The sequence below is a fragment of the Arvicola amphibius genome, chromosome 11 (assembly GCF_903992535.2).
Source record: "Arvicola amphibius chromosome 11, mArvAmp1.2, whole genome shotgun sequence".
NCBI lineage: Eukaryota > Metazoa > Chordata > Mammalia > Rodentia > Cricetidae > Arvicola > Arvicola amphibius.
In genome coordinates, this window is record NC_052057.2 from 20,085,395 (window position 1) to 20,108,426 (window position 23,032).

General features: G+C 42.3%; 2 protein-coding genes across 4 annotated transcripts in view; one reads left to right on the plus strand and one right to left on the minus strand.

The window, feature by feature from the left end:
• The window catches only part of Med12l (mediator complex subunit 12L), a 304,160-nt gene that overhangs the window by 197,556 nt on the left and 83,572 nt on the right, over nt 1–23,032 (minus strand). The window contains exons 11-15 of the mRNA XM_038347254.1: nt 20,254–20,385; nt 17,547–17,673; nt 13,047–13,243; nt 11,908–12,012; nt 11,007–11,183 (exon numbers count right to left, since the gene is read on the minus strand). Of these exons, the coding sequence (XP_038203182.1) occupies nt 11,007–11,183; nt 11,908–12,012; nt 13,047–13,243; nt 17,547–17,673; nt 20,254–20,385 (738 nt within the window). The remainder of the gene's footprint in view (nt 1–11,006; nt 11,184–11,907; nt 12,013–13,046; nt 13,244–17,546; nt 17,674–20,253; nt 20,386–23,032) is intronic.
• Nucleotides 746–6,820, plus strand: Gpr171 (G protein-coupled receptor 171). Of its 3 annotated transcripts, XM_038347264.1 has the most exons (3): nt 1,625–1,721; nt 5,450–5,984; nt 6,114–6,820. In XM_038347264.1, the coding sequence occupies exons 2-3, from the start codon at nt 5,499–5,501 to the stop codon at nt 6,456–6,458; spliced, it is 831 nt and encodes a 276-aa protein (XP_038203192.1). In that variant the 5' UTR covers nt 1,625–1,721; nt 5,450–5,498; the 3' UTR covers nt 6,459–6,820. The 3 variants fall into 3 exon arrangements, with proteins under 3 accessions (XP_038203191.1, XP_038203192.1, XP_038203190.1); XM_038347263.1 differs by lacking the exon at nt 1,625–1,721 and adding an exon at nt 746–855 and having other exon boundaries at nt 5,450–6,820; XM_038347262.1 differs by having other exon boundaries at nt 5,450–6,820.

A 23,032-nucleotide genomic window follows, 5' to 3' on the forward strand; every position in this document is an offset into this window, starting at 1 on the left:
CATGTTCATTTTCATAAAAGCTAGCCTTGCTGTAACTTGCTCTAATAACTCAAGGCCTTGGCTAAACGGGTTGGGGGTCTACTCTTATGAAAGAAAAATAAAGCCAATCACTAATGAGGCGAAACTTCTCATTCAGACCAGCAAGTTGTTGGGCAGGCTACAACCTCGGAGTTAGGCTCTGTTCAGACACTAGTTAATGTCATTGTAGGGGAATAGTTAACTTTGCAACATAAGGTATAATTTCTAAATGCATGTCTCATTTCTTTAAGCTGTTGGGGTGAAGCTGAAAAATACTTTCTGATTGTTTTAGTCTCGTAACTTGGAAAAGAGATGAGATACATCCTTTGGCTTTTTTTAAATGCACTATTAAAATGATGTGTGTATATGAGTGTGGATATGTGTGTCGTGGTGGTATGTGCCTGTCAGAGGACAAGTTATGGACTGGGTCTCTCCTTCTACCTTTACACAGGTTCCCAGGACTGACCTGGGCAGTCAGACTTGGTTGGCAAGCACTGTAACCTGCTGAGCTGGTTTACATGTACTATATTCATATGCACAATTACTCAGAAGTCATATGCACAATTACATCTATGTGGTTTATATAAGCATAGAAAAAGTTAATTACATAAACCAAAGAAAAGGGAGAATGGCAACTATCTCTTTGTTGTTCCAATGACATTCTTTTATTTTTTCTTTCAAGACTTTTCTAAAATGGAGTTGGCAAGATGGCTCAAGGTATACAAAGGTGCTTGCCACCAGGTCAGACAACCTGAGTACAATCCTGCTTGGTGGAAAGAAAAAACAGATTTATTAATGTTGTCATGTATCTCCACAAACATGCTGTATGACACACGGGTAAGTGCACACACGGGTAAGTGCACACACACACACACACACACACACACATCATCATCATCATCATCATCATCATCATCATAAGTGTAGAAAAGTATGTTTCTGGCATCAACAACAATAACAAAGTAAGCCACAACCCATCAGATTCTATCTTGAGTTAATTTCTTAAGATGAAATCCACTTGATAGCCTAGACTGGTCCTAGATTCACTACAGAGCCCAGCCTGCCTCTGGCTGCCTCAAGTTCATGGCTTTCACCTTCCCTCTACCTCCCAAATGCTGGGACTACAGATGTCTACTGGCCACTGTATTGGGAATTTTTAAATTAACAGATATCTTAGCAAGAATATAAGCTGCAACAATATTATTTAATTGTACCTTTGAAATGCCCGTGTCTATGGCTATACTAAACCAGTATCTGTTACATGTCTTACTGTCTTATGTCATAAACTTAGCATCATTTTCAAGGCTTTAACACTGGTATTTTTTAAACTATTATGAAACGGAAAAGTCTGGGGTACTTCTAGTAATAAAAGAAAAAGCAGGCAAGGTATTTATGATGGATAAATAAAAATATCTTCTCTAAAACAGTAACTGACAATTAAGTTACTTAAGATAGAAAAAAAAAGTTTTCTAAAAAAAAAAAAAAAAAACTTCCTCAGGAGACTTTCAAATAGCTTAAACCATTTGCAAACCGCAGTTTCATCTGCGTCAATCTGTAACATTTTAAAACCACACAAAAAGGAAAGGAAATTTTTAGTTCAGCAGACAACCCTGCAAAATGGGACTGCTATCACTCTGGCTAACTAAACAGCTCACGCTTCTCTGAAGACCCAGACCCAGGCCTGGCTCAGAGGACACCACCAGGTAGGTCCTTTTCAATGGCTACCTAGTTCATGGTTTGGTTTCCCATGGGGACCAAAGTCATGATTTTCAGTGTTGGACTCCTATCAGCATTTTCTGTTCTTGTTGGGCCTCATCTGTCTTTAAATTAAAAAAAAAAAAAAACTATTCAAATTAGACCGATTATCCAGGCGAGGACAGCTTGAGCTAGTCACTTTTCTAACTAGATCTATACGGAAAGCCATGGTGTTTCTTCCCAGACATTCCTCTACCAGTCCTACGTTAGCAAATTTCAAAGCATGTCTACCATGGCTCCCATGGAAAATCTACTATGTTTTATTCTGGTTTGTTTTCTCATCAAAGTAATGAGCCATCTATGAGAAGGAGCCAAGGAGACGTTTAATTTCCATTCTGGATTTTGCTAGAACATAGCTGAGTATGCCCACTTTGCACGGATAACCACTGCCACAGAGTTTATCAAGCTCTTGGATCTGAGATTTGTGATAGAGAGCATGGGACGTTGTTATGGTACAGTTCTGCCTACTGATCAACATATGCTACGTTCTGAGAAACTGGTGTTTCATGGCAATCCAGACACAGTTAAGAAGCAAATGCCAGGCACTCAAGAAGCTTCAGCATGAGTTACATTGTAACTATTTGAAGTAAGTTACCCCACTCTGGAATAGATGGTCAGTTATAAATACAGAGAATACCAAACAAGACAAATTATTATAATTCTTCTCGTTACCGTATGTCTTACTGATAAAATGAGAGCTTGCCATATAGTTATTCAAGCCATAGGGCACTTACAGAAACAAGTTACTATTTTCTATCACTATGCAACATCAGAAATGCCTATAAGGAAGTCAGAGAAGCCTAGTGTGAATTCAGACATGAAGAGTCTCCCACAGGTCTATAGGCAGGACTCACAAAGAGGAAGAAGGAGAGAGGCTCAGAGTCCAGAGAATGATCAGAAAGTACAGATCTTCATCTTGCTTCAATAAGCTGTGGAAATCTTCGGCACTTTGCAGTCTCCTCAATTGATTTGAGGACAGAAAAGAATCCACCCATCGTTGAAGTGCCACAATTCTAAAGTTCCACCACATGCTTAGGTATAGAGATGGGTAGGACTTATTCACAGGCAGTGCAGACTCAAACAATCTAAACTGAGACACGGGAATAGGGGAGGGATAGATCAGTGGAAAATCGCATGCTATGTATGCTGGAGCCTTGAGTTCAAACCCAGCACTGAAAACAAAGACAGACACCAGGGATATTAAGGGAATATTCAGTCATGGAAACTTTGACAGTGTACAGAAATTTCATAAAAGACCTAAAGTATATTTTAAATGTATGTTTGTTTGTATGTGTGTGTTTTAAATGTGTGTATACATGCATATGTGTGTAAACGCACACGCAGTAAGATTACACTGCAAAACACATGAAATGTCTATACTCCTCTTATTCCTGGAGTGCTTGGGAGGAAAGTTAAAACTAAGAAGTTTACTGCAGATGTTTTACATGAAAACATCTAAGAATATTCCTGCCACATAACCCTCAGGTAAGTATTGGTTTTTGGAGCACAAATCATTAACATTAGAACCATCATTGACATTACTATGGCTTCTAAAATATGACTGAGATAGACTCTTGGCTCTGTAGTTTCCCAGCTCTCCAAGCAATGGATTTTAGCTTGGTATACCTCAGATTATAGCAACCACAAAACTCAGAAAATGTACTATCAAAAAATGGGTAGTCATCAAAAATAAAAAGTAAATGCTTTAACATTTTCATTGAGGTTGGTTGGTACAGAATGACAGTACCAGTGAACCCCAAAAGCCCCTGTGGGGAAAAGGGAGAGCGTGTAACCTTTAAGTAACACTTCAGACAGTTAGATAGACTTCTCCCTTATCAACTTAACTTGCAATCATTGCATCATTCCAAGATAAACACGGCAGGGCCATTAGATGGCTCCGGAGTGAAGGTGCAAATTGGGTGCATGAGTGGACCTAAGTTCCATCGCAGAATTCCCGAGAAGGTGAAAGGAGAAAACCGACCCCAGAGAGTTGTCTGTTCACGGACCTCCACATGCACGCGAAGGAGAAACATAATAATAATAACAAATAAATTTTAAAGGCACACATCATATCATTAACTATTTTGAGATGTGAAAGTTGGATAGTCGTTAGAAGTTGTTTGATTTAAAGAGGGTTTTATGGCTGCTGAGTCAGTCACTATTGTCAGTCACTGAACGCTCAGTATCCTGCAATGTTACACGTGACTTTGCTCGCGATAAAACTCTGGAGACTGAGAAGCCCAGGTTTTACACTGTCTGATTTCTGGGACGTTCAGAAAATTCCACATAGATTTGCTTTATGAAAGTGATATTTTGGGCTTCACTTAAAAAGGAATATCAGTTAATATGAAAATGGATTGCCCATATCAGGAGGCATCACACCATGTACCACGTGTGTTCCTAAACGTGGAGTGAGACTAGACCACACCAGAGGGAGCTCAGTCTAACTTGAGCCCACAAGTCAAGCCAGTATTCTCTACTTGGAAGGAGCATGACAAAATTTTATTGTCATTATCAGGCTCAATTGTGGTGGTTCTCTACTGTGAAAGTTAGAAGGGCTTTTGCTCTGTTTTGCTTTAGACTGAGACAAGGTCTCGTGTATACCAGGCTAGCCTTGCCATTTAGCCAAGAAAGAGCTTAAACTAGCATTCCTCCTGAGTGATGGGATTATAAATGAGTACCAACATACAAGTTTTAATACAGATACAATTGACCCATTCTTGAAAAATGCTGTAACCAATAAATATAGACCCATGTTCTAGAAGCTTTAAGATTTAAAGCTTTAAGCTTTAAGATTCACTTTCACAGACATACTAAAAACACTTTTTTTTTAGTACCTGCCAAACTCCAACAATACAACTTTTTCTGTTAGAATTTTAAAAGGTAAAAAGAAACAGAAGAAAGTAATTTCATTAACATAGCAAGCATAATATAACAAAAAATATCCGGTGGGTACTCAGACGTAAAAATGACAACTAATTCAATCTGGAAGATGTTCAACATTTACAGTGTTCACCAGGCACACACGGCTGGAGGCCACAATGCTGGATTTACAGGTCTATGGCATTATGAAACTGGAGCACGAGAGAGAGATAGTAGGCATCAATTCAGAACCAGAGCCTAACCCTTCATCTCCTCCCACTGAAAATAAGAGACGAAATTTTATTTCTAAAAATCTATTAAGAGGATTCAAACCACAGGACCTGCTTTCAAAGAAACAACATAAAAACCTTTCAGCCATTTGCTGTCATCTCTTTCCTCCAACCAGCATAATTCTGGCGCCATAAGCTACAAAACCTAGAATAAGAAAGCAGAAAGCTACAGTGAACTCTTTTTCAGACAAAACCACAGCACCTTCCTCTCTCCACTTCCCAGAACCTCTGGTCACTTACCTCCTCTGCAAAGAAATGTCACCCTCAACTGGTCACAGACAGCATGCAACACAAACCCACAAGGTCAAAAACATCCCTTCCTAAGAGCAATTTTACTTGTGATTTCCTGAAAGTCATAGAAACCAGACAATGGAAAATTCGGAATGATCTAAGCTGTTCCCACTAGCCCAGTGAAACTCTTCTTAAGAACTAGGAAGACCATGACATTCTGAGTACAAATGTTTTTTAAGGAAAGTATTTCCTAATTTTGGTTACTAACATCTCCCTCCTACTCTTTTTAACAGAGTCGTGGATTGTTATTTTTAAATACTGAGCTCAAGCTTCTCCCTGAAGATGACAAATAGTTCACTGTTCTGTCCGGTTTACAGCGATCTGGAACCATTTACCTATTTTTTTTACTTAGTTTTCCTCATTGGAATCATTGGAAGTTGTTTTGCAACATGGGCTTTTATACAGAAAACCACAAATCACAGGTGTGTGAGCATATACTTAATCAACCTGCTTACAGCTGATTTCCTGCTCACTCTGGCACTGCCAGTAAAAATTGTTGTTGACTTGGGCGTGGCACCCTGGAAGCTAAAGATATTCCACTGCCAAGTAACAGCCTGCCTCATCTACATCAATATGTACCTCTCTATTATCTTCTTAGCCTTTGTCAGCATTGACCGCTGTCTTCAGTTAACACACAGCTGCAAAATATACCGAATACAAGAACCTGGATTTGCAAAGATGATATCGACTGTCGTGTGGCTCATGGTCCTTCTCATAATGGTGCCGAACATGTTGATTCCCATCAAGGACATCAAAGAAAAGTCAAACGTAGGTTGCATGGAGTTCAAAAAGGAGTTTGGAAGAAACTGGCATCTGCTGACAAATTTCATATGTGTGGCAATATTCTTAAATTTCTCAGCCATCATTTTGATATCCAACTTCCTTGTCATTCGGCAGCTCTACAGAAACAGAGACAATGCAGACTGCGCAAACGTGAAGACGGCTCTGGCCAACATTCTCTTGGTGACGGTCAGTTACATCATCTGCTTTGTTCCCTACCACGCCGTCAGGATCCCATACACCCTCAGCCAGACAGAGGTCATATCTGACTGCTCAACTAGGATCACCCTCTTCAAAGCCAAAGAGGCCACACTGCTCCTGGCTGTGTCCAATTTGTGTTTCGATCCAGTCCTGTACTATCATCTCTCAAATGCATTTCGACTGAAGGTCACTGAGACTTTTGCCTTGCCTAAAAAGGCTAAGGCTCAGAAAGAAAACTCAAGATGTGAAAGTGATGTGTAAAACACGGGGTTTCGCACACCAGCCCTGCTTTCTGACTGAACCACAAAGCTGGTCATAGTTTTCAAAGATAAAAGAAGATAGTTAATAATAAAAGCTGCTGATGGCTAGCAAACATGGACTGGTTCCTGTGGGAAGTCCTTTTCTCAATACAAGCCTGCCCTGTACTCACACAGTTCCTGGTATTCTTTAGCCCAAATATCTGTGCAGGAAAGTTACCAGAGGATGTTGAACCAAGGTCAACATGGATGACCAAAGTTAGGAGAGCCATGGCAGAGACTCTGAGACTCATTGCGATGGCTGTAACTGACTTCTTGATGAAAACATATCAAATAATCTGCATCTAAGCTGCCAGGAAACTCGTCAGCAACACAACCTTAAAGGTCTTCTGCAACCTAAAAAATAAAGACATCAAAATACCCGCATCGTCTTCATTTTTATCCTACCACTTTGAAAGTCAGAAAACATGCTATTCAGTAGTCCTACTTTTAACATCTGATTTTTTGCAGTGGTAACAACTTTTAGCCATAAAAATTTTACAGTGACAGAACTGGGATCACAGTGGTTAATTCCACACCCTGGAGGCTGAGGTCAAAGGATTGTTATGAGTTTGGGACTAGCATGGGCTAGTGAATGCAGGCCAACCTGGTCTATAAAATGAGACCCTATGCCTAATTAATTTTAAAAGGGGGTTGCAAATACATGGGGTATGTTTTTTAAGAACACGAGGGAGCTGTTAAATTATGTTAATTGTTGAAACTGTTTTGGAAGTGAAAATCCACATCAAAGGTATTAGAAAAATAAGACTAGCCAAAGAATCTTAAAGTAGAAACAAGGACTCATCACTAGGCCATGCTAGGGACATAGCCTAGATTAGGTCATGGTACCTGTTAAATCTAGACAATCAGAAAGAATGTGCAGTACAAAGTACAAGTCACTTCAGCTGTGAGCATGTCTTCTCCATCGCTAATACATACTCAGGTGAGGCATGGCATTGAATACACTTACTAGGAAAATCAGAAAAGTACTGATCAGCATGAATGAGATTTGAGTTTGTGTTTTGGTTTAGTTCTTTTTCTCTTCTTTGGGGGGAGAGAGGGGGGGAGGGAGGGAGGGAGAGAGGGAGGGAGAAAGGGGGAGAGGGAGAGAGAGATAGAGAGAGAGAGAGAGAGAGAGAGAGAGAGAGAGAGAGAGAGAGAGAGAGAGAGGAGTTGGAGGTAGGGGGTGGGGAGGACACCATGATCTCCTACAGCTTGCTGTATGTAGTAGCATTGAGCTCACTATGTAGCCACAAAAAATCTTAAACTCCTGATCTTTCTCCGTCTACCTCCCAAATTCCAGGATTATAGACATATGCTACCAAAAGCATCTCTTCTGTGTGTATTTGTAACATTACAAAAAACCCACATAAGATAGTTAATAATGGGCTAGAGAGACAGCTCAGCAGCTAAAAGCATTTGTTAGTCTTGCAGAGGACCCAGGTTCAGTCCCCAGAACCCCATACCAGGAGGTTCACAATTGCTTGTAACTCCACCTGCAGATCCAAAACCCTCTTCTCGCCTCCTCTGGTACCAGGCCAGCCTGGTCTACACAGCTAGTTCTAGGATAGCAGCCAAGGCTACATAAAGAAACCCTGTCTCAAAAAAAAAAAAAAAAAAAAAAAAAGAAAGAAAGAAAGAAAGAGAAAGGGAAAAAGAGACAAAAAAAAAAGAAGTAATACATTGCAATAGCTATGGTGATGAGTGTCAGTGACTCTGGACCAGATGTGGTAGCACATGCCTGAAATACCACACGTGGGAGCTGAGGCATCCGAGAAACAAGTATTACAACAGATTTTATAGCCGTGTGTACACACGCATGCACGCACGCACACACACACACACACACACGAGAGGGTTGGTGAGGAAAGGAGAAAGGAAGGATGAATGTGTTGTTAGACTGCAATGTTATTTTTGTACTTCAACAATTAGTTTCAAAGTCCTGTGTATAAGTTCACAAATACATTCCTGGTCTGACGAAAGTAATTTAAAAAGCACTAACTGTCTATAGTTTAAAAAGAAACATCTAACGGCAGTTTCTGGAAAGTATCCATGACAGGAACTCCGATCATTACGACACGTCTGACACCCTGTATATTCTTGCCGGGTTACAGGCGAGTAGAACGATTACACAATAAAACAACATTCCCCCTCCCCTCTGGTGAGCAGATCAAAACAGCCCATGAACAGAACGCTCAGTACGATTTTTGAATCTGTGCTCAAGGAGCCCTTCATGCTCCCTCCTTGGTCAACGTGACACAAGGTGGGTTCATTTTTCAGATTGGCCCACCGTCTACAGGCATTTTCTTGATGAATGATTAATGTGGCAGGGGCCATGCCTCTGTGGGCAGTGCCACCCTGGGCAGGTGGTCCTAGAGGTATATGAGAACCGGCTGAGAAAATAAAAAAAGAAGAGGAAGGAGGAGGGAGGAGGGAGGAAGAGTCGGAGTCGGAAGAAGAAGAAGAAGAAGAAGAGGAGGAGGAGGAGGAGGAGGAAGAGGAAGAAGAAGAAAACAAGCCAGTAACAAGCATCCTCCGTGGCCTCTTCTTCAGTTCCTGGCTCGAATTTCTGCCCTGACTCCCTCCTTGTGATATACTGCAACCTGTGACATGAAGCAAACCTTTTCCTTCTGGTGGAGGCAATCACAGCAGCAGGTAGCGAACTAGAACAAAAGTTCACCAAAAACTGGACCCAAAGGTGGCTTAGTGGGTAAGAATGCTTCCTGCGCAATCATGACGACCTAAGTTTAGAACCCAGAATCCATGTAAAAAGCCAGGAATTGCCACTCACTCCTGTACCCCAAGACTGTAGGGAGTAGAGAGTAAGGTCACTGGAGTCCACTGGCCACCAGCTTCGTTCTAGCTACCGTAAGAAACCTGTGTCAACGGCACAGGTATTAAGTGGTAGAGGAGGATACATTCCTCTGGCCCCTATAAATGTGTGCACAGGTGAACACACTTGCACACACACACAACCCACAATATATGCCTTCTATGTCTGCATAAGCACGTGCAAAAAGATATTAAAAATTAAAATTAGATCCTTTAACAGCTGTCAAGGGGCGCTGTCGAGCAGCACCTCTCTCTAAGGAGGTAAACAGGGTCACATGAACAACACAACAGAGAAGTTGCCTTTTGGTACCTGTTCAGATCCCAGAAGCACAGAGAAGACAGACAGACTGTAACATCTGCTTACACAGGCCAATACATGTAACTCTCAACTACTTCCAGCACTTCACTGTATTATTTTATACTTTGTTGGCTTTTGAGACAGGGTTTCTGTGTAGCTCTGCCTGTCCTAGAATTCACTTTGTAGACCAGGCTGGCCTCCAACTCACAACGATCCACCTGCCTCTGCACTTCCCTAGTGCTGGGATCAAAGGCGAATGCCACTACTGCCAAGATTACACTTAGTATTTCAAAACAACCCCAAGGCATGATAACTCATGCATGAATATACCAGAAACACCTGTAATACATAAGGCCAACCTGTCCACTACCACAAATGAACTGTCAGAATACTCTGCCGTACTGCAAGCTGGTAACAGAAAGAACAATAGAAAAATTGATAATATTCTGAGATGAGCAACAAAGGATTCTGTAAATTTTTTTTTACATAGCACAAGCACACAAACAAAAAGGGCATTTTAACGGACATTAAGACAAAAAAATATGAACTTAATCAAACTGAGTCATTTAGGTAGATTTTTTCCAAAATATCAACTATATTTAGCTTTCACAAAATCCTCAGCTTCCTGTCCAAAACTTGTAAGTGTCCAAAGCATTCAGGAAACAGTTACCTGAAAAATTAAAAATGTCTCAGCTTTTAGTTCAATGTTCATTACTTCCATTAAAAATACTCTCGTCTCTCTTAGGGACAAACACTTCACTGCTTAAGACTTCAACACGCAGTTCCCTGCCAGGCTCTCTTCAGGTGCTATCTAAGCTTCACCCACCCCACCTACCACCTCTTGACAAAGCCAGCCCACCCCACCTTCCAATCCTGTCGTCAAGTCAGAACCACCTCCTCAGTGACTCACTGGGAATGGAAGGGACCCAGAGTGACAAAAGCCTGCCTGTTAGTGACACAGAGGTTTCCACCCAATCGCTAAACTGGCCCCAAACTTCTTACTCATCTGTAAAATGTCAAAAAGTACCAATACTCAAAAAATACGACTGCAAAAAAAATTAATCAGCAAACGACTTTCGAATTAAAGTAGGAAACATATTTAGACATTACTTGCAGCCACTCAAATCCTTTTACTATGAGGATACTGATGTAGAGAATTCTATTAAATCTAGTTAGTCGCTAATAATCACACCATAACATCCAAGCTGTTATCTGTATACACAGGCCATATGATCCAAATTACAGCCATCGGACCAACAGCGCAAAATTTTCACCTGACATCGTTACATGTGAGCGGACGAGCAGGTGGGTAACCCAACAGCCAGTCACTAATGACCACGTAATGAACTCATCCTGGTACACGCTGATGAAACCGTGACTTACCAGAGGTATAGGAAAGTGGGTTGCGTACTGCAGGTGGCGGAGGAGGTCGTAATTTGACGGAAAGATCAATTCCCTTGGTTTTTCTCTCTTCAGCAGTTTCTCCCCATTAACTGACATTCTTCGGCTCAGGGAAGGGTTGGCATTCTCACAGGACTCTCCAGGCATGGGAGAAAACATCTATGTCATGTAAAACAAATATTAGACATCATTAATGAAGAGAACCAAGCCAAGCCATCGTGCCACGTGCCAGAACTTCAAACACAAGATGCTCACAAATTAATGACCAAAAAGATAAGTAGAAATTGTATTAATTTCGACAGAGTTAAATCAGAAAATGAAAATCACACATGAGAAGAGGGGGTGGGGGAGAATGGTCAAAACAGTAAGAGGACTGGCCATGCAAGCAAACTTAAAAGTGTTATCCTCAAAGGGTTACAATTCCTCCAAAAACACATGCTTAATAATACTTGATAAGATTAATCCATCGATACATATTCCAAAATGTACAATCAAACAATGCTTTTATAAACAGCAAGATTCATGAAAAACACATTACACTGAGAGATGGTAGAAAAAAATGAATGAATCATAAAGCTATTCTTTAGAAACTCGATCTGTAGATTATCATAATAAAACTACATCCCCACACTCCCCAGAGAGGATGATCCCAAAATGAAAGTGTCAAAGCCAGTCAGTTTGGTAGCCTTTAGAAAGGGGGCAAAGTGACCCGCAGTGAGGCTGGCCTGAGACAGAGCAAGCACAGTGACTTAGTGAGGATGACATCTCCATCACAAGTGAGTCATTCCAACATACCAGGCAAGAAACAAAAGGATGGAGACAAGCTGGGTGGGGGAGGGGAGTGGTGGGTTAGCAGCCAATGAGGATCAAAGGTTGAACCTACTGGAAACTCAGAACCAAAGTCACTTTTAAAGTCGCTCTTGTCTACTTCGTCAAAAATGTGAGCGGTTCCTGAGCTGAGGCCCATGTGCGCCATGATACTGTGTTCCTGGTGAGTGCCGGAAAAAGAAAGCCATGTTGTAAAAGCTGCAGTTTAAAAGCCGGAAGTTGACACATGACAGTAAGTTTTTCAGCGTCCTGTCTGTCACTCTCACTGTTTACTCCTCTAAAAAAAAGCTAAAGGAAACTTGAAGGTATGCATTGTGTGTTAGCGTCACAATCTGTCCCCGCAGTGAAGAGAAGGCCTAACTCCCATGATGTTTTAAAGGAAGAGCACAGAGCTTCGTCACTTAAAACAAACCGGCCACAATTTCTTTCACTGAGCTATTTCCAATAATAAAAAAAGATGAGATTCTTAAAGATCTAAGAATAAAATGAGATGTTTTTAAAAACAAATATATCTACAACTTTAAACATAGCACAAGAGTACCTGGCAAATTCATATTTAATAACAGAAATAAAGCTGTATTTTGAGTACTCCCTGAGTGTCATCATTTTCCACTGCTTCTCACTGTCACCTACATCATTTTATCTTGAAATTTTAAATATCTGGGGCAATGTCTAGAATGTCAGAACCTGACAGAAAGCCGTACAGTCGTCAAACCCACAGCAGAAATTGCTGCAAAGAACAATTCTACCCTATTTTAGAAAGAGATTAAATTTTGGAAAGAAAATCTGTGTTATTAAGAATGAGGGACTGTCCCTCTACTTGGCCAAGAGTGATGTAGGGAGACCCTCTTTAGAATGAAAGCCCAAGCGGTGCGCGAGTAAAACAAGTTCACCTGTGAGGCACAAAGCTAAAAGAAAATTTCAGGCTACACACATCTAAAGCTAAAAGCATATCACTTTATACTCATGAAAAAAAAAAAAAAACCTGTGGTCAGTCTCATCTTTTCAATAGCTATACAACATAGAAAATTCTAGAAGATATATCATCAAATTTGTCCTTTGTGATTGGAGGAGAAATAAACTTTGTAGAGAGAAAGTAATTGTCTTCCCAGTACCAAAGTGCCTATCTGAAACTGAGTACCCCAGCGGAGTTCCCTTTGAGATGCAGTAGTGACATCAAGCCCAGGGGTATACCTCCATCTTCATATCATGGTCCTTGGAATAGTGTTCGTCTGCATTCTCTCCTGCAGAGGAAGTGACGGACAGATCTCCTCGCGAGATGAGGGTGCACATGTATGCATCATGGGAGAAGACGTCGTGCCGGATAAACTCACAGAAGAGCAGCACCAAGTTCACAAATTCCACCTTCTCGCACTCGCTGTTGGGGTCCGCTGGGTGAGAAAAAAAATTCAGTCAGAAAGCCCTTGACCACGCAAAAAATAAAAATAAAGAGAAGACAAAAATCCTTCAAGGTTTCAGAACATTTTCACTACCTCTCATACTTTTCCATTTGCTGTTTCTTTCTAAAGGTACAGAGATGGCAGGGCTAACAGACATAGGAAGGGTGGCAGAGGAGCATACCGGCTGGTTTTACGCCAGCTTAACACAAACTAGAGTCATCAGAGAGGAAGGAGCCTCACTTGAGGAATTGGCTCCCTAAGATCCAGCTGTAAGAAACTGAAAACAACCCAAACAAAGAATGTATAAAGAAAATGTGGTACATTTACAAAACGGAGTAGTACTCAGTTGTTAAAAATGAAACAAAATCATGAAATGAACAGGTAAATATGGACGGAACTTGAAAAAAATCATTTTAAGTGTGGTAACTCAAGACAGTCCCGGAAAGACAAACATGGTGTGTATTCAATTCTACGGGGACACTATCTGTTAAGGGAAAGGTAACCACGCTACTATCCACAGACCCAGAGAGGCTAAGTAATAAGAAGGGCTCTAAGGTATACACAAGGAAGGGTCCCCCTTCCCTGGAAAGGGGATATAGAAGATATTTTGTGGGTGGACAGGGTGTGGATGGGGATGGGAACAGGAAGGATCCAGTGGGGAAAAGAGTGAGCAAGTACTTGAAAGACAACTAGAATGGAGGGGCGTTTGGGGGCCATGTAGAAACCAAGACCAGTGGAAACCCTGAAATCTATGAGAGTTATCCTAATGAAGGCTCCCAGTAACGGGGAGTATGGGGCCCAAACTGGCAACTTCTGTAACCAGGCAAGTTTCCCGGCACTGGGACATCAACCCAGCCACAATACCTCTGACCTACAATCTGCCATGCCTGCAAGATGAGCTGGGGTAATAGTGGTACAATGACTGGTCAATCTGAGGCCCACTTCACAAGAAGGAGCACATGCCTGGCACTGCCTGGGTGGCCAGGAACTAGAGATTGGACAGCACAAAGATCCAGGTTAGGAACAAATATGATTGGCAAAAAAAAAAAAAAAAAAAAACAAGGACATCATTCTTAATGATAGCATGCTATACTCATAGATCAAACCCTAGTCCCTAGTCCAGTTGTCATCAGAGAGGCATCATCCAGCAGCTGATAGGAGCAGATACAGAGACTCATAGCCAAACACCATACAGAGCCAGGATAACCCATAGAAGAGGGAGAGGAAGGACCATAGGAGCCAGCAAGGTTGAGGACACCATGAGACTACAGCCTACAAAATCAACTAAGCAGAACTCATAGGGGCTCACGGAGACTGCAGCAGTAATCACAGACCTTGTAGAAAGAACTCTGAGCTAGGTCCTCTGCATCTGTGTTATGGTTGTGTGGCTTCGTGTTCTGTGGGAGTAATGGGTATCTCTGACTCTTTCATCTGTGCTTGGGACCCTTTTCCTCCTATTGGGTTCTCTCTTCTATCCTTGACATGAGGGCTTGTGCCTCGTCTTGTTGTAATTTGTTATGCCATGTTCAGTTGCTATCCACGGGAGGACAGCTATTCTTTAAGGGAATGGAAGAGAAGTGGCTCTTGGGTAGAAAGGAGACATGGCAGGGGAGGGGGGGGACTGGGGAGAACGGAGGGTGTGGAAACTGAGTGTAACCACAGTCATTATAAACACATATAAAAGTGTCAAAGAAAAAAATAGTAAGTTCTACTTTTTGAGTTTCATTCAAACATTGACTGAGGCACCAAACACTGACAGACAGGTTAGTTTCGTTTTAGGTGTGTGTGCGTGTGCCATGAGTTTATTTGTGCACTGGTCCCGTCAGAGGTGAGGAGAGGGTGTAGGATGCCCTGGAGCTGGAGGTGCAGATGGATGCCAGCTTCCCTTAAAGCATGCTGGCAACTGAGCCTGGGTCTTCTGAAGAACAGTAAGTGCCTGATAGGCAGCTTTTTATTGTGCAGTATTACCTGGAAAATATGGACCCCATTTGCTAAACACAATTCCAAGTTTAATGATAATGGTTCCTGAAAAATAAATGACCGTACACTTCATAATGCAAGCCAAAGCCTGGCTGGATTGGTTTCCTTTTACTGCCGACACAATTTGTGGTTATCTTTAAATACATTAAGAGGGCTGCATCTTCAGGGTATATATGTGCACTATTTCAAGTAAGACTTAATGATAGTTTAAATGCTAAGAAGGCAGGCTTGGGGGGACATCCTATTATGGCTGGTCTTGACTGTAAACTAGATAAGATTTAGCATCATCATGGAAACAAATGCTCTGTGCGTGTCTATGAGGGAGTTTCCAGACTGTGATAAGTGGGAAGCCCCTGAATGTGGGTAGTACCTTTGCATTTGGCCAAGACGCTGGACTGAACCAAATAAAAACAAGCTGACCACCAAGCTTTGCCCTCTGCCTCCTGAGTGTAGGTGCAGGATGCCCAGCTACCTCAAGCACCCGGAGGCCAGACTCCCCCCCCCCCCCCCGCCATGATGGGCTGTGCCCTCGAGGGAAAGTGAACCTTTCCTTCAACTGCTTTTATCGGGCATCTCCTCACAGCAATGAGAAGAGTGGCCGATGCCAACTCGCCATGAAGGAGAGGAGATAAAAGGACACAAGGCAGCAGTCCGCTCGGAAGTCTTTCTCTCCCCCAATTCCTAATCCATCCGTAGAGTTCGGCTTAGGATTTTCAGTATCGTAACAACATTCTGAAAGCTTTATATCGTACCTTTTGGGTGAGCTTAGTAAACTATACAGCTCAGTCTACAAAGTTAGATTCCTGGCACCATCATTCTCATAAACACCAACCCAAAAAATGAACTCATTCAAAAGCTGGTGTGCTTCGTTCCCTGAACATCGTTCCTAAGTGTCTCCTCTCACGCTCAATGGCAGGCAGCCTCTTCTCAGGGAAACTAAATGGGTCTCTCAGACAGAAAACGTGAACCAGAAGAGGTAAAAGACAGACATTCTCCCCAAAGACAATTGAAATGGGTGGAGGCAGTAAATTGAGAACAACTGTGCACCTCCCACACGGCCCAAGATCACTTAGAGCTGCCCAGTCCTGTGCCTGGCTTTCTGCTATCGGGAGATCTTCTACCCCTCATCTTCCAGTTTCCTACTTTCAGACCATCTGGTCAGCTCCAATACTTGCTTGCCCTAAGGCCATTGGTTCTCAACCTGTGCTCTGAGACCCCTTTGTGGGGTTGCATATCCGACATCCGGCATATCAGACAGCTACATTACTATTTATAAAAGTAGCAAAATTACAGTTAAGAAGCAGCAACAAAGTAACTTTAGGGGTGTGAGGCACCACTAAGGAACTGTACAGTCAAGGACGGCAGAACTGAGAACCAATACCCAAGGCCTCCAGAAAACTCAAGGAAAGCCTTGCCTTGTCACAAAGGTCAGCCAAAACAAAGTCCCTCCGCAAGACAGCCATAAAAAACATGTATTTAGTTTGTTATTTTACCTTCTTTCCACAAATTTCTCCCTTCCCTCCTATACCTATGGCTTCTCACTCTGCCACTTTTGTGTTCTTCTCTGTCTCCCATGGGAATACCCCAAAAGAAATGGTGGGCAAGCTAACACTGCTCACACAATCACTTTTCAAAAACTTTCCACCCTTAGTGCCCCTAATAGGTGCTTGTTGATTCCACAAACTCACAACTTCTCAACAACAAAGTAGGAGGACATTAGCTTAAGGTGCTGGAAACATCTCAAGGGGAATGGTGGCACCATGGCCACACCCACCCATCAGCCAGCTCCCTGCAGGCTACAAGGGTATGAAGTACTGTTGCTTTATGTTTTCCTACCTTCTTAAATGGAAGAGAAAATCAGAAGATTAGAAAGCAGCTCCAACAGCAAAACAGTATCATCGCAGTGCACAGCTAAGTATCGCGGGACCCAAATCCCTCTGTTTAGGTAAGAGAAAGGGGCAGGGGGGCAAGGGGCAAGGGGAGAGGGGTGGGGGCAGGGGGAGGGTGGAGGGGTGGGGGAAGAACTAGTGGACCAAGTATAAGGGTATGAGGACACTTAACTTTTACATTTTAAAGTTTTTTTGATACTTCATTGATTTTAAAATGACTAAACTTATCCAATGAAAAAAAATCATTACATTTCTTTAGTAAAACAGATTATTTTCCATGCCAAGAACTTTAGATAAGATGCAAAGAAGAGAAAGCTCAGCTGATAAAGGGAGGAGGGAGGGAGAAAAGGAGGGAGGGAGGCAGGGAAGGAGGAAGGGAGGGAGGGAGATCCCTCATCTAAAGTGAAATGCCTTTTTTTACTTACACAGTGATGGGGCCTGTGTATCTAAAAATCTTAGCAGAACATTCTGGAAAACAGGCAAGCTAGAGCCAGCAAGCGAGGCTGAAGAAATTGACTCTTTCTCATCCAGGACTTCCGAGTCGCCACATCTCTGAGGTTAAAAACAAACAGAACAGTGCATGAGTACAGTTACAACAAGTGAAAATCTGCCAGCTTGGAAAAACATCCAAGCTCTTAGACAATCGAGTAACTGAGATTTCAGCACCATCTGAAGAACACAGGCCACAGCAAGTGCCATTCCTAACAGAGGAAACCAACCTCTCCACAACAGATCCAAAGAACACCCCGAGGAACGTGACCTGTGGAAGCTGTAATTTCTGCTCTGCACTGTACAGTAAACTCTGCACTATTAGTAGTGCCCCCAATTATTATACAAGACAGTGCAGTTTAAATATCCCTTACTGCTAGGCACAACTGCTGGAAACAGCCTAAGTCTACTGCTTTTTCCTGGGCTCCCTGGCACACGGTTACGACTCCGGTTCCTTTGTGTTGTGTTTCTATCAGGGAGATGTATATAGAATGTGTGGTAGGAGCTGTCAACTGAAGAAGCAAACAGTTCTTCCAAAAACATTCTTTTGCTTATTTATCATACTTCAACAAAAGTGTTTCCTGGGGCCTACTAGACTCTCTGTGGCTCAGGAAACATCTAGAAAAGTTCTTTCCACTACTATTTCCTACAGAATTTACTAATCAGGAGACTGTTTAGAATCATAATTTCTATTCTTTTGATATTCCGTCAACCTGTCATCCCATTTTGATCCGTTAGCCTTTAGTTGGATTATTAAGAGTATTATATTAAAATACTAGTTATTCAATCTACCCTGTATTGTCAAAGGTCAAATGTTAATGACTCCAATAACAATAGAAATCAATTTTCTTAGCCATCTCTAAGAAATGTTTAGATTTATGTTTGAGTTACTTTGACTTTAGAACTGCTGAGCAAGTTCTATGTGAACCTCTTCAGAATGCTACACATGTGCATACAGATGGATGCATTATAAATGCATTATGATGCTATACATGTGCATATATATGAATGCATTATAAATGCATTATAATGCTACACATATGCATACATATGGGTGCATTATAAATGCATTATAATGCTACACATGTGCATACATAAGGATGCCATTATAAATGCATTATAATGCTACACATGTGCATATGTATGGATGCATTATAAAACACAGAGAGAAGAGTAAACTGGTATAGAACAGAAGAAGAAACAACCTAGAAAGAGTCACAGGTAAGTGAGAAATGAGTCTTAAGTTGGTGAGGTCTAGACAGTCACTACAGTGAGCATAGGACAGTCTGTTTATAATACATGGAAGACAGCAGTTGGCTCTTCCTATTTACATCTGAACAGTATCTTCAAGTCCCAATTTCAACAATGTGATCCTTTGTTTTTGATGACCACAGCTCTGCCAACAGGAGAGAAGACATCTGTGAAAGTGTTCTTCCTGTTACGTCACAGGAAGTTACTAGCAGCCCTATGGAGAGCCAGGTCATCTATTCACACAAGTTGAGAAGCCCAATGCAGAACCCTGCCCAGGACGGACAAGGTCGTTGTTGTCAAGCTTGTGTTCTGACAGGGGAGGGCAGAGAGGAAACAATGGGGACATCATCAGCCTTCACTGGTGCTGCCGTGAGGAAAACGATGTGGATGTGATCACAGGGCGATGGCAGACTTTCCGTCACCTAGGAGATGTCATGTTACCTAAGGATGTCCCACAGGAAGACACTTAATGAAACACCAGTGCTCTGTAGAGGGACAGTGGACAAGAAAATGTTCAGGAGCAAAATTTGCCACCCAGAAGGGACAGCCAAAGCAAAGGCCTGAGAACAAAAGTAAGCTGTATGTGGTGAGGGGACAGACAACCAAGATCAGGGTGAGAATTGTAGCCCCCAGGACAACAGGCACAGGGAAAGGTGGGTGGGGCAAGCAACAGGAAGCTCTGTGGGTCTTAGAAACTCCGTCCGCCTTAGGAAGGGAGAACTACAATCAGACCCATTTGCATTTCTAGAAGTGCACTCTGGGGTCTGGGGAGAGGAAAGGGGAAAGCAAAGTGAAGCAGAACAGCATGGGAGGCCAGAAGTCACCAGGGTGCGGCAGCTCACACACATTCCCTGTGGCCACTGGGCTAATATTTACTTTAAAAATGTTCGCTTAACCCAGCTGTGGAGGCACACACTTTTAATACCAGCACTGGGGAGGCAGAGGAGGGTGGAACTCAGATGTCGAGGCCAGGTTGGTCTACAGAGAAAGTCCAAGGGCAGCCAGAGCTGCACAGAGAAACCCTGTATAGAAAAAACAAAAAAGAAAGAAAAAAGAAACAAAGGAAGAAAGAAAAGAAAAAGGGAGGGAGGGAAGGAGTAAAGGAGAGAGGGAAGGACTCATAAAATATGAAACTCAATATCACAAAACTGGGTTTGTTCTTTTCAGATGTTAAATTTTAATTTTAATAGATTCAGTTCTTAATTATTCTCAAACTCAAATTATTCAGTGTCTACTTAAGATCCTACTATGAGTCTTGAGAAGATGACATATCCCTCCCACTCCTTTCTCAAGACAAAGAAAGCTAACATAATACAAAGAGCCAAGATATCCCTCCTCGGAGCAATATTTTAAGCTACATTCATGCATAAGTAGAGAGAAAACTAGACCTACCTCTGCCTCGATCTCTGCTTGCCTTTTCTCCAAGAGTTTCGCCACGGCCATGGCTCTGTGCTTGCCAGATCGTTTGCAGCTCACGGCCCACTCACACAACAACGTCACCACCGCTTCGTCATTGGGGGCAACCTAATGACCAAGAGAAATGTACCAACCATATCACAATGATGCAAGCGAAGGACTACCTACACCTGGAAGCTTTGTTCCCAAGTTTTACTAGCACATATTTTCAAATCATTTTAACTTAAATAGGAGAGGAAATTCTCACTTAGAAAGAAAGAAATCACTTAAAATTCACCTCGGTGTGTAACAACTCCAAGAAAGCCAGAGTTTCCTTAAAGAGGACTTGACACTCTAGTATTGAGTTTCACATCCACAAAGGGAAATGACCACTGGACTCCGAGAGCAGCTGTTAAAAAGCCCACATACCTACCTCCACGGTTAGGTGGTCAGCATGTGGACTGATCTGTTTGTCATGTAATGCCATCAGACTTCGCGATTACTGAGAAATTAGGAGAAACAAACCATGTGTGGCCCACTGCGCTATAAACCACAACCATGAAGAGGGGAAGCCAAGCATCCAAAGAACCAAAACCTGCAAGCAGACTTGGTCAGCAAAGCGCCCTGGCTACAGGCAGAGCGGTGTCAGCCCGGGAACAGACTCCAGCGACTGAGGAGGGGAGCGTTTGGTTTCAGGGACCCAAGGGCCATGAAACCTCGATGGTGGGGTTGAGGGGTGACAGAAGAGTAATCGGGCCTCTGTGCCATGCCTTTGCTGTGCAGCATCCATGCCAACACAGCAACCTTCTGGCCACAAGACTGTAGTATATCTCGTGAGCATACATGATAGAAAAAGTAGAGGACCACAGATTTAGCACTGAATCACGGCACTGGACACTCCCCACACTTTAGAGCTCCTAAGCTCAAGTCCAGTTAGGATACAGTTATGAGAGCAATCCTGGGAGGCGCAATCACTCACATAAACCAAGGCTTACGGACCCTGACATGGATGAGGATTCCAGAATAAAAATGGATGAGGAGCTGTCGATACTAGCACTCCATTCAAATCCTAAACCTCGTATTTCCCCTTCCTAGAAGGTATCAGTTACAAATACTTATTGTTTGTTTTGATTTTCATTTCTTGAGGGTTTATATTTTGGATTTGGTAGGTCTTCGTTTGTTTTGAGAGAGAGAGAGAGCACACAGGCAACACCTGAAGTTGGTTAGGTAGGGAGATGAAAAGGATCTGAGAAGAGTCGGGAGGGGAGAAAACAAGATCAAAATATACTGTATGAACACATTTTTAAAACTTAAAAAGCTTTTCTCCAATGTTTTTTAAGTTTCTCTACATATGTGCTGTTATTATTTTGACAGACACCTTAAAGGGAGCTCTAGGTCTCTTAATTTAAAACAAAGGATGGGCTGGGGACATGGCTTCACGGTCGAGAGTACGGGTTCTTGCAGAGCTCCTGGATTCCATTTCCAGCCTCCCCACGGGAGTTCACAGCCATCCATGACTACAGTTCCATGGGATACGGCCCCCTCCCCGATCACTATGGGACTCTGCATCCATGTGGTGCATAGACTATATGCTGGCAACACATCCATACACATAAGATGAAATAAGTAAATCTTCTAAATTTTAAAAAATAAGCCAAGGGAAATAATTAAAGTAAGATAAATTCTGATCATGGCTTTTAAATTTTAGAAGAGTGAAATCATGGAATGCAAAAGCAGGGGCGTGAAGGTCAAGTCAGTTCAAGAAGCAACGAGTTTGGGTTCAAGTTATGAAAGAACTTAAACAGTTGCACTGATAGAAAACTGTCAGCAGCATTTTAATCCAATCAGTAATGAGCAACAGCAGCATTTTAATCCAATCAGTAATGAGCAACAGCAGCATTTTAATCCAATCAGTAATGAGCATTATATTCGCCTTTTTAGTTATCCCCTTTGCTTCTTCAAGATCAGAAAAACACCTATTGTTATAAAGTAAAAGTACTTTACTGTTGCAGCCTCAGGCCTGACAATTCAATTTCCTTTATCTGTTTTCCTCCCTATATATGATTTTACAGCTCACAGAAATCTGCTACAATACACAGGGTACCCTGTGTGTGTTCAGAAACATCTCAACAAGGTGAGCAACACTCAGCTCTACTGAAAGAATAACAACAGGAGAGTCACAAAACTGCATTCCCTATTCTGCAAACAGTGGCTTTACCGTTACCCACTTGGGAATATATCTATGAACAAAGACTCAGTGTAAGTGTGAAGAATGCTCCCCATGTGCTCCCATGTTGGAATCCTTGGTCACCAGTTGATAGAACTGTTTGGGAAGGAGATAGGGGCGTGGCCTTATTTTAGGAGTCATGTGACATGCCTCCATGTGATATGGAGGTGGGTCTGAGATTCTGTAAGCCTATACCTTTCTAGTTAGTGCGTTATGGTTGTGTCTTACAATGTAAGCTCTCAGCAACTGCTCCAGTACCAAGTTTATCTACCTGCTGCCACACTCCTCACCATAACTGTTATGGACTCTCCACCTCAAACCAGTTAATAAACCTTTCTGAAATTTGCCTTGATTGTGGTGTCTTGTGACATCAACAGAGAAGCAAGCAGCTAAGCCAGCAGACAGCCCTGTGAACAATGTACACAAATAACATAGTCTTGGAAGACAGTGAGAAGACAAGCCTGGTCCCAGTGCCTACAGTGTACACGCAAGAGGGTTGGATGCTGTGAAAGGCAGGAAGACATCCTCTACAATGGGAAGGCAATGTTA

Excerpts from the sequence above, each read along its gene's own strand:
- Gpr171 (XM_038347263.1), top strand. The coding sequence starts at position 5,499 with ATGACAAATAGTTCACTGTTCTGTCCGGTTTACAGCGATCTGGAACCA.